The sequence below is a fragment of the Hemiscyllium ocellatum genome, chromosome 47 (genome assembly GCF_020745735.1).
Source record: "Hemiscyllium ocellatum isolate sHemOce1 chromosome 47, sHemOce1.pat.X.cur, whole genome shotgun sequence".
Lineage (NCBI taxonomy): Eukaryota > Metazoa > Chordata > Chondrichthyes > Orectolobiformes > Hemiscylliidae > Hemiscyllium > Hemiscyllium ocellatum.
This window is the reverse complement of record NC_083447.1, coordinates 15,922,914-15,939,265: the sequence shown is the minus strand read 5'-3', so window position 1 is coordinate 15,939,265 and position 16,352 is coordinate 15,922,914. Positions and strand designations below refer to the sequence as shown.

The 16,352-nt window shown below is 53.6% G+C and overlaps 1 protein-coding gene across 1 annotated transcript in view; it reads left to right on the top strand.

Moving 5' to 3' along the window:
* Window positions 1-16,352, top strand: part of rasgrp4 (RAS guanyl releasing protein 4) — a 161,951-nt gene that overhangs the window by 124,226 nt on the left and 21,373 nt on the right. Inside the window, exons 11-15 of the mRNA XM_060855886.1 lie at window positions 1,042-1,146; window positions 2,765-2,874; window positions 4,680-4,824; window positions 7,860-7,896; window positions 11,802-11,951. Of these exons, the coding sequence (XP_060711869.1) occupies window positions 1,042-1,146; window positions 2,765-2,874; window positions 4,680-4,824; window positions 7,860-7,896; window positions 11,802-11,951 (547 nt within the window). The remainder of the gene's footprint in view (window positions 1-1,041; window positions 1,147-2,764; window positions 2,875-4,679; window positions 4,825-7,859; window positions 7,897-11,801; window positions 11,952-16,352) is intronic.

The window sequence follows — 16,352 nt, the reverse complement described above, 5'->3', positions numbered from 1 at the left end:
GTGAGGTAGCAGTGCTAACCACTGAGCCACCGCACCACCCATTAGAACGGGTCCTCTTCCTCTGCACTGTTCCTCTGACTTGCATTGTTAGCTAACCTCCCAATAAGTCCCACTTACTAGGAAGCTCCGAGCTTCTCTTGTCTCTCTTCAGTTAACACATTCTCAGCTAGCGACACAGATGAAACTGTCTTACCATCGACAGGGATAATTGGGCAGAGGTGGGAAAATGGGCCACAATCATTCCAGAACAGGCTGGAGGGGCCTGGTGACCTACTCTGAACGTCCAAGAGAAATGACCAAGGGGATTATAGCCAGCAAATGATTGAATACAATTCCCAGACCCAGCATAGCATATTTTTCAAGATGTCTTCTTGATTTCTTCACAGCTCCTGTATTTGACATATTAACCTTATCTTTGGCTCAACCCAGCATTCGAAATCACTGTGCGTCGCTGGTCGGTCTTGGAATTGTATTCAATCATTTGCTAGACATAAATCTCTCAATTATTTCTCCTAGAATTTAGAATTTAAGAAATAGGAATCAGAGTAGTCTGTAGGCCTTGAGACTGTTCTGATCTGATTGAGGCCTTCCCTCCATTTTCCCTCATTCCATGACAATCAAGAGTTCTAACATATGTTTCTGGGAAAAAAAATAACACATTCAGCAGATTTTTTTTAAAAATACATTGAAATTCAAAATGACAGAAAGCGGAATTGGTTTCAGCGTTTCTCCATCCAGCGTGTTCCACTCTGAGGTACCTCAGAATGGTCAGTGTGGACTCGATGGGCTGAATGGCCCGCTTCCACACTAGAGGGATTCTATTGTTCTATTTACTGTGGAGATTCCTCATCTGACGTATAGCCCCAGGGTGGAGAGAGTGGGAGTAGAGGGAGGGGTGGGGAGGACTACTGATGTGACACGGACAGTCCACACAGCTTCCCAACCCCTTGGTGCGCTGCAAGATGGCTGAACGGGTTCAGGCCTCCTCGGTCGACCAGCTACCGTCGAGTGAAGCTTTCACCTGTTTCCATTCTATTCCAGTCAGTGTCCCCCTGCAAGCCACCGGTGGTAGTTGACTGGGCCTCCGGGGTGGCACCAAAGCTCGATGCCGTGACGGTCAGTAAGCATGTCCAGCAGATGGTGGACGTAAGTACATCTGCATCATGTCAGCCTAAACCGCTCAGATCAGGGTCAAGAGGAGCTGGGGTCGGGTGCACTGGAACGACGCCAAGGTCCCAGCTGGCATTCTGTTGGCCGTGGTGACGGGTATGGGGGTGCCAGTGAGAGTGTGACAGGCCGTTAGCACTTCACTGGGTGTAGATGATCACATTAGGGAGAAACGGTGTGGGGTGGGCGAGTTGAGGGGATTGAGCAGGTCAGCCATGACTTTGCCTGTTTGGCCATGTGGGTGGAAGGTGGGTTAGACTGGACAGAGAGGGTAGGTTAAGGAGTGTTTGGATTTGGGTGTGCTAAGGCAGGTTAATGGTAAGTGGCATTAGCGAGTGTCATATCCCCCTTACAGAAGGGCCAGGCAATCACCATCTCTAACAACTGCCTCCCCTTGGCATCACCAACATAGCCCGCTATCAACACTCCAGGGGCTACCGATGACCTGCACTGGATAAGTCATACTGTGGCCCCAAGACCAGGTCAAACCTACAGCCAGTAACTCACCTCCTGAGCCTGTCCACCATCTGTGAGGCACAAGTCAGGAGGGTGAGGGAATACTCCCCACTTGCCCCTGGATGGGGGCAGCTCCAACAACACTCAAGAAGCCCGACACCATCCAGGAAAAAGCAGCCCCTGCTTAATCGGGACCACACCCACAAGCATCCCCTCCCCCCACCACCGACGCTCAGTTGCAGCAGGGTGTACCATCTACAACTCACCAAAGACCCTCAGGCAGCACCTTCCAAACCCACGGCCACTTCCATCTAGAAGGACAAGGGCAGCAGATACATGGGAATACTACCCCCTGCAAGTTCCCCTCCAGGCCACTCACCATCCCGACTTGGAAATATATCGCCGTTCTTTCAGTGTCGCTGGGTCCGAATCCTGGAATTCTCTCCCACAGGGCATTGTGGGTCTACCCACAGCACACGGACTGCAGCGGTTCAAGATGGCAGCTCACCCCCACCTTCTTGAGGACAGTTAAAGTCAAGCGATAAACTTTGGTCAAGACTACAATGCTCTCATTCCAAGAATGAATGAAATAAATAATATGAAAGTTTAGTGAGTTCTTTTTGGAGGTGAAATTGGGTGGGGTAAGGTGGTAACACTCTAGATTCGGTTGAGAGAGTTGGCTGGGTGAGAAATTGTTGATGACAGAGAGAGATTGCTTTGAGTCTGTGATATGAAACATGGATATGGATATGGGTTGGTTGTTTTGCTGGTCGATGGGTTTGCATGTTGGGGTATATATTGGGGAAGCAGGGCTCCGTCTACAAGGAGAAACCCTGTTGGACAGATTATTACAGCTTTTTAAAGGCATTTAGATGGGGATATGAATAGGAAGGATTTCGGGGGATATGGGCCAAGTGCTGGGAAATGGGACTAGATTGGGTTGGAAGATCTGGTCAGCATGGACAGGCTGGACTGAAGGGTCTGTTTCCGTGCTGTCCATCTCTATGACTCAGAGATGGGTTGTTGGTATATTATTACTGGCTGGCATTTCCAGCATGGGGGAAGACCAGAGATGCGTCTGACCACGGACTCCAGCTTCATTTGTGATCGAACTGTTCACCTCCCCTTTCCTCCTTCACAGTCCGTGTTCAAAAATTATGATCACGACCAAGATGGCTACATTTCCCAAGTCGAGTTTGAGAAGATCGCCGTCAGTTTCCCGTTTTCGTTCTTCGTCCTGGATAAGGAACGGTAAGGACAAGTTCCCTGACGGTCTCTGTACATGGAGACCAACCAGCACCAACCCGTTCCAAAAGGAGAGCACACAGTCTAAAAGAATATTGGGTTTAGGACTGAGATGAGGAGAAATCTCTTCACCCAGAGAGTTGGGGGGTCAGGGGGGTGGGGGGAGGTGGAGGCGAGTGGGTGGAATTCTCTGCCACAGAAAGCAGTTGAGGCCAAAACATGGAATGTTTTTAAGGGGTCAATGAATGTGGCCATCAGGAACTCAGGTTCCAGTCCAAGGTGAGATGGAAATCCCTCCTGTCAGACTGTCGTGCAACTACGTAGTTCAGTGAGCCAGGGTTTGAGGGTCCCTTCTCGGCCTGATGTTGGTGAGCAGGGAATTGATCTGTAAGGTGAACTTGGCCACACTAACCGACAGCCTCACCTTGACCCTCCCTGAGATTGTCTAATGGCAGAAATGAGAACCTCGCTGAGTTCACATTCACTCCGGAATCCGGGCCAAGAAATGGGGACAGTGGAGAAGAAGGTATATCTCATCCTGTACTGTCCCTGTCATGGGAGCGTTTGATGGGGGACCATGTAGAGGGAGCTTTACTCTGTATCTAACCCTATGCTGCCCCTGTGCTGCGAGCATTTGATGGGGACAGTGTAGAGGGAGCTTTAGATTAGATTAGACTTACAGTGTGGAAACAGGCCCTTCGGCCCAACAAGTCCACACCGACCCGCCGAAGCGAAACCCCACCCATACCCCTACATTACCCCTTACCTAACACTACGGGCAATTTAGCATGGCCAATTCACCTGACCCGCACATCTTTGGACTGTGGGAGGAAACCGGAGCACCCGGAGGAAACCCACGCAGACACGGGGAGAACGTGCAAACTCCACACAGTCAGTCGCCTGAGTCGGGAATTGAACCCGGGTCTTCAGGCGCTGTGAGGCAGCAGTGCTAACCACTGTGCCACCGTGCCGCCCTCAATATCTGTATCTAACCCCGTGCTGCCCCTGTCCTGGGAGTGTTTGATGAGGACAGTGTAGAGGGAGCTTTACTCTTTATCTAACCCCATGCTGCCCTGTCCTGGGAGTCTTTGATGAGGACAGTGTAGAGGGAGCTTTACTCTGTATCTAGCCCCATGCTGTCCCTGTCCTGGGTAGTGTTTGGTGGGGGACAGTGTATAGAGAGTTTTACTCTCTGTTTAACCCTGTACTCTGTGTGGCCTTACCGGTCTTTACTGATGTACAGGTATCCCTGGCACTACACACTAATCCACCATCTCGATGTATCCTAGTCCTCTCTCCCTCACATTCTGGCCTACGTTCAAATGTGAAATATTGACGCTGCTCAGTTCGGCAGCCAGTGAGGTCCACAGTGCTCTGAAGGCCAGAAATCAATGTGGTTGTAGAAGATGTGATAAATCCGTCCCCTAACAGTTGGCTCCTTTAACGTAGAGAATTAAAGGCAAGGACATCAAAACAACCTCGGTTACTGTGTAAGGGTGTTGATTCGGTCTTTCCTGATGTTGTTTTGAAACTCTTCTTGCTCACACAGGGAACCCAACCCTTCCCCCCACAAGCCTGTTTGAACTCTGACCTAACAACTTGGCGGGGGGAGGTCGCCATTTTGGCACAACCTGTAATCCGTGGGCAACGTTTCTCTGCTTCCAATCTCCAGTTTTGTTTCTAGCTTCTGCCGTTTTTGGAGGGGGTGAGGGACACCCCAACCCCGGGGGTGTGTTTGGTGAGGGCGGGCCGGTGGGAGAGGGAAGGTGGTGGTTGCTGACCGGTGGGTTCTGTGCTTGGTTTCGTTACAGCGAGGGCCTGATCAGCCGAGAGGAGATCACGGCCTACTTCATGAGGGGCAGCTCCATCTGCTCCAAGCTGAGGCTTGGCTTCCTGCACAACTTCCAGGAGACCACCTACAAGAAGCCCACCTTCTGCGACAGCTGCGCTGGATTCGTAAGTTCTCGGGTGCACCGCTCTGACGCATTTGCGTAGTGTTTTCTCACCAGCCTCGGGGTGACCCTGCTCCTACACCCCGCCACCCATCCCCTCACCACCCCTAACGAAACGCCTCACAGCCAATTGAGAGTGGCCACCGATGTGACCTGCCATCACTTTGGGCACAGCATGATCCCACAGGATGACTGAGAGATGAGCCACTGGTCGGGTCACCGGAACGGGGTGGCGTCTCCTGAAAGGGAAGATGGTGGTCATGTGGTATTATCGCCAGCCTCTCAATCCGGTGACCCGGCTGAATGTTCCTGGGTTCGGAAAACTGCCCCCGTGGAATCGGAATTTGATCCAAAGGGGAAAGAAAATCTAGAACTGGGAATCTAATGATGACCAAGACCGTCAGGAGAAACCAAACGAATGTCCTTCAGATCTGCTCTAGCCCTGTATTGGATTCCAGGCACCTTTCAGAAAAGGGCAATAAATGCTGGGTCTAGTCAGTGAGGCCTACATCCTGCAAATGAATTCATTTTTTAAAAAAAAACGGGACTTTGGTTGAATGCCTCATCTGAAGGAAAGCACCTCCAACAGCATGGCACTCCCTCAGCGCTGACCCTCCGACAGTGCGGCACTCCCTCAGCGCTGACCCTCCGACAGTGCGGCACTCCCTCAGCACTGATCCTCCAACAGTGCGGCACTCTCTCAGCACTGATCCTCCGACAGTGCGGCACTCCCTCAGCGCTGACCCTCCGACAGTGCGGCACTCCCTCAACGCTGACCCTCCGACAGTGCGGCACTCCCTCAACGCTGACCCTCCGACAGTGCGGCACTCCCTCAGCACTGACCCTCCGACAGTGCGGCACTCCCTCAACGCTGACCCTCCGACAGTGCGGCACTCCCTCAGCACTGACCCTCCGACAGTGCGGCACTCCCTCAGCACTGACCCTCCAACAGTGCGGCACTCCCTCAGCACTGACCTTCCGACAGTGCGGCACTCCATCAGCTCTGACCCTCCCACAGTGCAGCACTCCATCAGCACTGACCCTCCAACAGTGCAGCACTCCATCAGCACTGACCTTCCAACAGTGCGGCACTCCATCAGCACTGACCCTCTGAAAGTGCGGCTCTCCCTCAGCACGGACCCTCGGACAGTGCGGCACTCCCTTAGCACTGACCCTCCGACAGTGCGGCACTCCGTCAGCACTGACCCTCCGACAGTGCGGCACTCCCTCAGCACTGACCCTCCGACAGTGCGGCACTCCGTCAGCACTGACCCTCTGACAGTGCCCGCTTCCACAGCACTGACCCTCCGACAGTGCGGCACTCCCTCAGCACTGACCCTCCAGCAATGCGGCATTCCCTCAGCACTGACCCTCTGACAGTGCAACATTCCCTCAGGACTGACCCCCCCGACAGTGCGGCACCCCCTCAGCACTGACCCTCCGATAGTGCGGCACTCCCTCAGCACTGACCCCCAGACAGTGCGGCACCCCCTCAGCACTGACCCTCCGACAGTGCGGCCCTCCCTCAGCACGGACCCTCGGACAGTGCGGCACTCCCTTAGCACTGACCCTCCGACAGTGCGGCACTCCGTCAGCACTGACCCTCCGACAGTGCGGCTCTCCGTCAGCACTGACCCTCCGACAGTGCGGCACTCCGTCAGCACTGACCCTCCGACAGTGCGGCACTCCGTCAGCACTGACCCTCTGACAGTGCCTGCTTCCACAGCACTGACCCTCCGACAGTGCAACATTCCATCAGCACGGACCCTCTGACAGTGCCCATTCCCTCAGCACTGACCCCCCGACAGTGCGGCACTCCCTCAGCACTGACCCTCTGACAGTGCGGCACTCCCTCAGCACTGACCCTCCGACAGTGCGGCACCCCCTCAGCACTGACCCTCCGACAGTGCGGCACTCCCTCAGCACTGACCCCCTGACAGTGCGGCACTCCCTCAGTACTGACCCCCTGACAGTGTGGCGCTCCCTCAGCACTGAACCTCCAACAGTGCGGCACTTCCCCAGAGGACACTTAAGATTCAACCACATTGACTGGAGTCACATGTAGGCCAGACCAGGTAAGTCTCCTTCCCTCAAAAGCATTGATGAACCGGACAGGATTTTCCCAACAATGGATTTGTGATCATCATTCGATTCTTTATTCCAGTTTTTATTGAATCCCAATTCCATCATCTGCCGTGGTGGGATTTGAACCCCATATCATTACCAGGGGTCTCTGGGGCAAGTGACAATACCACTAGGCCATCACCTCATCAAAATGCCCCTGGAGAAGGTGGGGGAGGTGGTGAGCTGCCTTCTTGACCCGCTGCAGCCCATCTGCTGTGGGTAGACCCACAATGCCCTTAGGGAGGGAATTCCTGGACTCTGGTGGGATCTCCAAGTCAGGATGGTGAGTGGCTGAGAGGGGAACCTGTGTATATGCTGCCCTTACCCTTTTGGGGAGGGAGAAGCAGCCGACCGTAAGGGCTGGAGACAGCCACTCTGAAGAGGTTGCAGGGAGCACTCCGACTCCTCCTCACACTGCTAACAGGGAATAGCAATTGCCCCCTGAGCCCTCCTGGACCCCCCCCCTACAACAGGAAGCAGGAGGAGAGATGGTCTCACAAGCTGAAGGCATGACAGGAGCCACTGTAGCTTCAGGTCTCCATCACGTGCTCCCAGTGATCGGAGATCCCTGTGGCATTAATCCATTGACTTCACTCGTATTGGGCTTTCTGAGCAGCCGTTCCTTCATTAAGTAGACAGCGATGCTTGTGCTTTGTCACTTAGTTGTGGGCTGCATTCGTGGTCAATGTCAGTGAGGGGTGCCACTCGGTGTGTGTATGAGTCTAATCAGAACCCGCACAATAATTCCAACAAACATTATCGCAGATATACGGCTGGGAATGGCACTGTTCCCTAGCAACACTCCCTTTGTATGTTCAACAAAGTAGGCAGAGTGTAGCTGACGGAATCGCAGAGGAGGTTTCTGTGTTCACGTGTTAACCCAAGATTAATTCCTCGTTTCTTTCCCCCTTTCAGCTGTGGGGTGTCATCAAACAAGGATACAGGTGTCAGGGTAAGAACACTTGCTATACCTTTCACTTACCAAGTTGCATTTACGCGGCGCCTTTAACATAGTATGAGAGCCCAAGGCTGCCCTGATCAGACTTTTACCCCTGAACCATCACCAGAGCCAACGAGTGCAGGATCAACACGCAAGCAGAAGTTCAGATACGGACAGTCAAGTGTCCAAAGAGCTGCACTTGGTGGATCTGGGAGTGAGATCTGTCATTGAGTCATAGAGATGTACAGCACGGAAACAGACCCTTCGGTCCAACCCGTCCAGATATCCCAACCCAATCTAGTCCCACCTGCCTGCACCCAACCCATATCCCTCCAAACCCTTCCTATTCATATACCCATCCACATGCCTCTTAAATGTTGCAATTGTACCAGCCTCCACCACTTCCTCTGGCAGCTCATTCCATACACATACCAACTTCTATGTGAAAAAGTTGCCCCTTAGGCCTCTTTTATATCTTAAATTTGTGAAATGTAAGATGGGGAGGACAGGTGTGGATGGGGTCATGGTAGCTTAGAGTGTTGGGTACTGCGGTTATTTTTAACTGTGGGAACCTTACCCTCTCACTTTGCCATACCATATGGAGCACAGAACCCTGAAGGGTGTATGAAAAAGGGCATTATCACCGAGATGGAGAAGGGGCAGTTGGCTTTTCAGCCTCCCAGGTATAACACTGACAGTGAACAGGGTGTTAGTGTTGATGTGCCAATGAATCGAAACGTTTTGGACACACATGCTTTCATCAGTAGGAGCACTGAGTATAGGGTGCCTTGTTGCAACTGTACAGGCCATGGGTGAGGCCACATCTTGAGTGCTGCGTGCAGTTCAGCTCACCTCACTATAGAAAGGATATAGTTGGACTTTAACCTGGTATTGTGTGATTTTTAACTTTGACTGGAAGGGTTTGAGTTATAAGGAGAGGCTGGATAGGCCAGGACTATTTCCCCTGAAGCCTGAGGGGTGACCTATAGAGGTTTATAAAATCATGAGGGGAATGGATAAGGTAGATAACCAACAGCCTTTCCCCAGGGTAGGGTAGTCTACAACTAGGTTTAAGGGGAGAGGTACAAAAGAGTCCAAGGGGTGATCTTTTTTATACAGAGTATGGTGAGTGTCTGGAATTGATCGCCAGAGGTAGTGGTGTGGAGGTGAGTACAATTTGAGGAACATTTGGACAGGGAGATGAATGGGATAGATATGGAGGGATATGGACCAAACTCAGACAATTGGGATTAGAGTAAATTGTCAAAATGGGGCAGCACGGTCAGGTTGGGCCGAAGGACCTGTTTGTTTGCCGTAGACCTCTATGACTCTCTAACTACCCCATTCTAAGGCTGCTACAGCTCCCAATCATGGCCAATTCCTGGGAAGTTCAGAGTCTGTTGTTTTCCTTGGAGCAGGGAAAGCTGGGTGGGTTGGAGAGGTGGACCTGAGTGAGGTCTGTAAAGTTCGGAGGACAGGTAGAAACTATTCCCCTTGGGCAGAAGGGTCAATATCCTCTGGGTAATGGAGGTGGGTAATGCCAGCCTGGTCTGTGTTGATAACAGAGCGTGATTTTGAACACAAAATGCTCCCATTACACACTGGATGTTGGATGGATAATCTTGAGAGAGCCTGATATTTTACGTGAGCTATGGACGTATGCTTCCCTTTCAATGTTAAGGGCCCACATGGAAGCCCCATTTCTGATTGGGGGTGAACGGAAGGCTTTGCGAACGTGGAGTTGTATTCGTGTCTCATATTGCAGCAGTGTCTCTGTGGAGCACTGCACAAAAACGGCCACATTATCCATGTGTGCTGTCGAGAAAAATAACCTCCGCGGACGTGAGGTGCGAGATCTCGCAGTTTGAAAAAGCACAAAGGAAATTGCTATCACAGTGAAGTTCCCCTCCCACCTTCCTGTGAGCGGTCACTTGTGGTACCCTCGCTGGTAGCCATCTGATGTCATTCAGCTTTCACACAATCGCCCACTCTTCCAAGACCCGGGGAGGTCACCCGGGCCGTCCTTGCTGTGCCTGCTGTTTTGGAAGAGGCAATCCACTCCCTTGTGACCCTGGACATCGAAGGTTAATAGAACGTAGAAAAGTTCTGTTGTTGGATCGATCTCTACAATCACTGGGCCCGCACTGCAGATCAGAACGATTGGTTGAAACTGTGGGGGAGCCTTTCAAGAGAGGCCCGGCCCTCTGAATGTCCCATCAGCCTCTTCTGAAATCTTCCACTTGGCCTCCCTTTTGAACAAAGCCTGTTCAACGACACCATGGCGGATTTGTTTGGTTTCCGAATTCCAAATTCTCATTTATTCCCTTTGCTCTCCCTAACCATTAAGAAGAAGATTTGGAATCTTGCGGGCAATTCTGGTCTCCCTCCTATCAGAAGGATGTTGTGAAACTTGAAAGGGTTCAGGAAAAAGATTTACAAAGATGTTGCCAGGGTTGGAGGGTTTGAGCTACAGGGAGAGGCTGAACAGGCTGGGGCTGTTTTCCCTGGAACGTCGGAGGCTGAGGGGTGACCTGATAGAGGTTTATAAAATCATGAGGGGCATGGATAAGATAAATAGACAAAGTCTTTTCCCTGGGTTTGGGGAGTCCAGAACTAGAGGTTTAGGGTGAGAGGGGAAAGATTTAAAAGGGACCTGAGGGGCAACTTTTTCATGCAGAGGGTGGTGCGTGTATGGAATGAGCTGTCAGAGGAAGCGGTGGAGGCTGGTACAATTACAACATTTAAAAGGCATCTGGATGGGTATATGAATAGGAAGGGTTTGGAGGGATATGGGCCAAATGCTGGCAAATGAGACTAGGTCTGATTGTGATATCTGGTCAGCATGGACAGGTTGGGCTGAAGGGTCTGTTTCTGTGCTGTATAAGTCAGGGTAGTGAGTGACTGGGATGGGGGGACCGAGATGGAAGTGGTCATGGGTTTGGAAGGTGCTGTCTGAGGGTCTTTGGGGAACTTCTGCAGGGAGACTCACCAAATGGTGGCCCAGTGGTTAGCACTGCTGCCTCACAGCCCCAGGGTCCTGGGTTCAATTCCAGCCTCGGCCGACTCTCTGTGTGGAGTTTGCACGTTCTCTGCCTGTGTTTTTGTGTGGGTTTCCTCCCACAGTAGGAAGATGTGCAGGTCAGGCTGCGTAAGGTATCCAGGGATGTGTGAAGGTGGTGGATTGGCCATGGTGCATGCAGGGATAGCAGGGTTGGGTGAGATGGTCTTTGGAGGGTCAGTATGGGCTGAAGGGTGATCCTCCACACTGGAGGGAGTCTACATCGAATGGGTCAAAAGAAGCTTCCACCAGCACACAGCAATGTTCCAGACCCCCTTCACTCACTATCTTTCCTGTTTGAGTGATTTGACAGTGAATGAGGGAGCTGTCCCTCCAAGAGTGGGAGTTGTTGCTGTTTGCTCTTTAGTGTCATCCAGAAAAACTCTAGATGCTGGAATCCAGGGTGGACAGGCAGGAGGCTGGGAGCAACACAGCAAGCCAGGCAGCATCAGGAGGTGGAGAAGTCAACGTCTCGGGTATAACCCTTCCTCAGGACAGGGGCTGGGTGTGGAGGGAAGCTGCAGATAAAGGGGGCCAGGGTGGGGAAGTAGGGGTAGGTTCCTCTCTTCCTCCCTTCCACTGCTCTCAGCCACCAACCGGATTCATTCCTCCCACTTCCCCACCCCGGCCCCCTTTATCTGCAGCTCCTCCCACACCCAGCCCCAGTCCTGAGGAAGGGTCACACCCGAAACGTTGACTTCTCCGCCTTCTGACGCTGCCTGGCTTTGCTGTGTTGCTCCCAGCCTCCTGCCTGTCCACCTGTAATGGAACAGAGTGGGGCGCGGGATGTTGGTGACTGGGGGCGCGACTGCAGTGGAGTCAAACTGACGTGTCCCTTTCGCCCTCTCTCTCTCTGCAGACTGCGGCATCAACTGTCACAAGCATTGCCGGGACGTGGTGGTACTGGAGTGCAAGAAACGCAGCAAAGGTCCACAGAGCGAAGGCACGCTGCCGTGCCCCCTGACCCTCTCCCTGTTGACGCCCATCCCTCAGAAGGGTCACGGAACTGGTAAATGCCTCTCTGCTCACTGCCAATGCGTGCTTGCTTATTGTTCTGCCATCGTTCGGGTGTACGGGTTTGGTGGATTTGGTGAGAGTGACTAAGATTGTGGAAGTAGCCGATACAAAGCTTTACTGGACAGCTCCCTGGGTGGGCCCGGATCGGTTAGGAGTCGAGAGTGGGGCGCTGGAAAAGCACAGCAGGTCAGGCAGCGTCCGAGGAGCAGGAGAATCGACGTTGCGGGCAAAAGCCCTTCTCCAGCATCCGCAGTCCTCACTTTTTCTGAATGGGTCAGTTAGGACCACATTCACTACTGGGGTTTGGAAGAATTCACAGCGCCAGGGTCCCAGGTTCGATTCCAGCCTCGGGCGACTGTCTGTGTGGAGTTTGCACACTCTCCCCGTGTCTGGGTGGGTTTCCTCTGGTTTCCTCCCACAGTCCAAACATGTGCAGGTTAGGGTCGACTGGCCGTGCTAAATTGTCAATAGGGATGGTATAGGTTAGATGCATTTGTCAGGGTCAAATGTGGAATAGGGAGTGGATATGGAGGGGGACGGTTGCTCTTCAGAGGGTTAGTGTGGACTTGTTGGGCTGAAGGGACTGTTTCTATACTTTTAATTTGTTGGGGGGGTGGAATCTCATACATACGTTTTAAAATGTAAGAGGACAAGATAGGGGAAGGATATTCCTGAAGCCAAGGAGGTCACTGTCTCAGGATACAGGATCTTTGTACTGAAGATAGAGGAAAGGTTGGGGGGGGCAGTGTGAGATGTACATGACACACTCCCAGACACCAACACTCCCAGAGACCAACACTCCCGGAGTCCAACACTCCCAGAGTCCAACACTCCCAGAGTCCAACACTCCCAGAGACCAACACTCCCAGAGACCAACACTCCCAGAGACCAACACTCCCAGACACCAATACTCCCGGAGTCCAACACTCCCAGACAGCAACACTCCCAGAGTCCAACACTCCCAGAGTCCAACACTCCCGGAGTCCAACACTCCCAGAGTCCAACACTCCCGGACTCCAACACTCCCGGACACCAACACTCCCGGACACCAACACTCCCGGAGTCCAACACTCCCGGAGTCCAACACTCCCGGAGTCCAACACTCCCGGAGTCCAACACTCCCAGAGTCCAACACTCCCAGAAACCAACACTCCCAGAGTCCAACACTCCCAGACACCAACACTCCCAGAGTCCAACACTCCCAGAGTCCAACACTCCCAGACACCAACACTCCCAGAGTCCAACACTCCCAGAGTCCAACACTCCCAGAGACCAACACTCCCAGAGACCAACACTCCCAGACACCAATACTCCCGGAGTCCAACACTCCCAGACAGCAACACTCCCAGAGTCCAACACTCCCAGAGTCCAACACTCCCAGAGTCCAACACTCCCAGAGTCCAACACTCCCGGACACCAACACTCCCGGAGTCCAACACTCCCGGAGTCCAACACTCCCGGAGTCCAACACTCCCAGAGTCCAACACTCCCAGAAACCAATACTCCCGGAGTCCAACACTCCCAGACAGCAACACTCCCAGAGTCCAACACTCCCAGAGTCCAACACTCCCAGAGTCCAACACTCCCGGACACCAACACTCCCGGAGTCCAACACTCCCGGAGTCCAACACTCCCGGAGTCCAACACTCCCGGAGTCCAACACTCCCAGAGTCCAACACTCCCAGAGACCAACACTCCCAGAGTTCAACACTCCCAGAGACCAACACTCCCGGACACCAACACTCCCAGAGACCAACACTCCCAGACACCAACACTCCCGGAGTCCAACACTCCCAGACAGCAACACTCCCAGAGTCCAACACTCCCAGACACCAACACTCCCGGAGTCCAACACTCCCAGAGTCCAACACTCCCAGAGACCAACACTCCCAGAGACCAACACTCCCAGAGACCAACACTCCCAGACACCAACACTCCCGGACATCAACACTCCCAGACACCAAAACTCCCAGACACCAACACTCCCAGAGTCCAACACTCCCAGAGACCAACACTCCCGGACACCAACACTCCCGGACACCAACACTCCCGGAGTCCAACACTCCCAGAGACCAACACTCCCGGACATCAACACTCCCAGACACCAACACTCCCAGACACCAACACTCCCAGAGTCCAACACTCCCAGAGACCAACACTCCCAGAGTCCAACACTCCCAGAGACCAACACTCCCGGACACCAACACTCCCGGACACCAACACTCCCGGAGTCCAACACTCCCGGACACCAACACTCCCAGAGACCAACACTCCCAGAGTCCAACACTCCCAGACACCAACACTCCCAGAGTCCAACACTCCCAGAGTCCAACACTCCCAGACACCAACACTCCCAGACACCAACACTCCCAGAGTCCAACACTCCCAGACACCAACACTCCCAGAGACCAACACTCCCAGACACCAACACTCCCAGAGTCCAACACTCCCAGAGACCAACACTCCCAGAGACCAACACTCCCGGACACCAACACTCCCGGAGTCCAACACTCCCAGAGTCCAACACTCCCAGAGACCAACACTCCCAGACACCAACACTCCCAGACACCAACACTCCCAGAGTCCAACACTCCCAGAGTCCAACACTCCCAGAGACCAACACTCCCAGAGACCAACACTCCCGGACACCAACACTCCCAGAGACCAACACTCCCAGAGTCCAACACTCCCAGAGACCAACACTCCCAGACACCAACACACCCAGACACCAACACTCCCAGAGTCCAACACTCCCAGAGTCCAACACTCCCAGACACCAACACTCCCGGAGTCCAACACTCCCAGAGTCCAACACTCCCGGAGTCCAACACTCCCAGACACCAACACTCCCAGAGTCCAACACTCCCAGAGTCCAACACTCCCAGAGTCCAACACTCCCAGAGACCAACACTCCCAGAGACCAACACTCCCGGACACCAACACTCCCAGAGTCCAACACTCCCAGAGACCAACACTCCTAGAGACCAACACTCCCGGACACCAACACTCCCAGAGACCAACACTCCCAGAGTCCAACACTCCCAGAGACCAACACTCCCAGACACCAACACTCCCAGACACCAACACTCCCAGAGTCCAACACTCCCAGAGTCCAACACTCCCAGAGTCCAACACTCCCAGACACCAACACTCCCGGAGTCCAACACTCCCAGAGTCCAACACTCCCGGACACCAACACTCCCAGAGACCAACACTCCCAGAGTCCAACACTCCCAGACACCAACACTCCCGGACACCAACACTCCCGGAGTCCAACACTCCCAGAGACCAACACTCCCGGAGTCCAACACTCCCAGACACCAACACTCCCGGAGACCAACACTCCCGGAGACCAACACTCCCAGAGACCAACACTCCCGGACACCAACACTCCCGGAGTCCAACACTCCCGGAGTCCAACACTCCCAGAGACCAACACTCCCAGAGACCAACACTCCCAGACACCAACACTCCCAGACACCAACACTCCCAGAGACCAACACTCCCAGAGTCCAACACTCCCAGAGACCAACACTCCCGGACACCAACACTCCCAGAGTCCAACACTCCCAGAGTCCAACACTCCCAGAGTCCAACACTCCCAGACACCAACACTCCCGGAGTCCAACACTCCCAGAGTCCAACACTCCCGGACACCAACACTCCCAGAGACCAACACTCCCAGAGTCCAACACTCCCAGACACCAACACTCCCGGACACCAACACTCCCGGAGTCCAACACTCCCAGAGACCAACACTCCCGGAGTCCAACACTCCCAGACACCAACACTCCCGGAGACCAACACTCCCGGAGACCAACACTCCCAGAGTCCAACACTCCCAGAGACCAACACTCCCGGACACCAACACTCCCGGACACCAACACTCCCGGAGTCCAACACTCCCGGACACCAACACTCCCAGAGACCAACACTCCCAGAGTCCAACACTCCCAGACACCAACACTCCCAGAGTCCAACACTCCCAGAGTCCAACACTCCCAGACACCAACACTCCCAGACACCAACACTCCCAGAGTCCAACACTCCCAGACACCAACACTCCCAGAGACCAACACTCCCAGACACCAACACTCCCAGAGTCCAACACTCCCAGAGACCAACACTCCCAGAGACCAACACTCCCGGACACCAACACTCCCGGAGTCCAACACTCCCAGAGTCCAACACTCCCAGAGACCAACACTCCCAGACACCAACACTCCCAGACACCAACACTCCCAGAGTCCAACACTCCCAGAGTCCAACACTCCCAGAGACCAACACTCCCAGAGACCAACACTCCCGGACACCAACACTCCCAGAGACCAACACTCCCAGAGTCCAACACTCCCAGAGACCAACACTCCCAGACACCAACACACCCAGACAC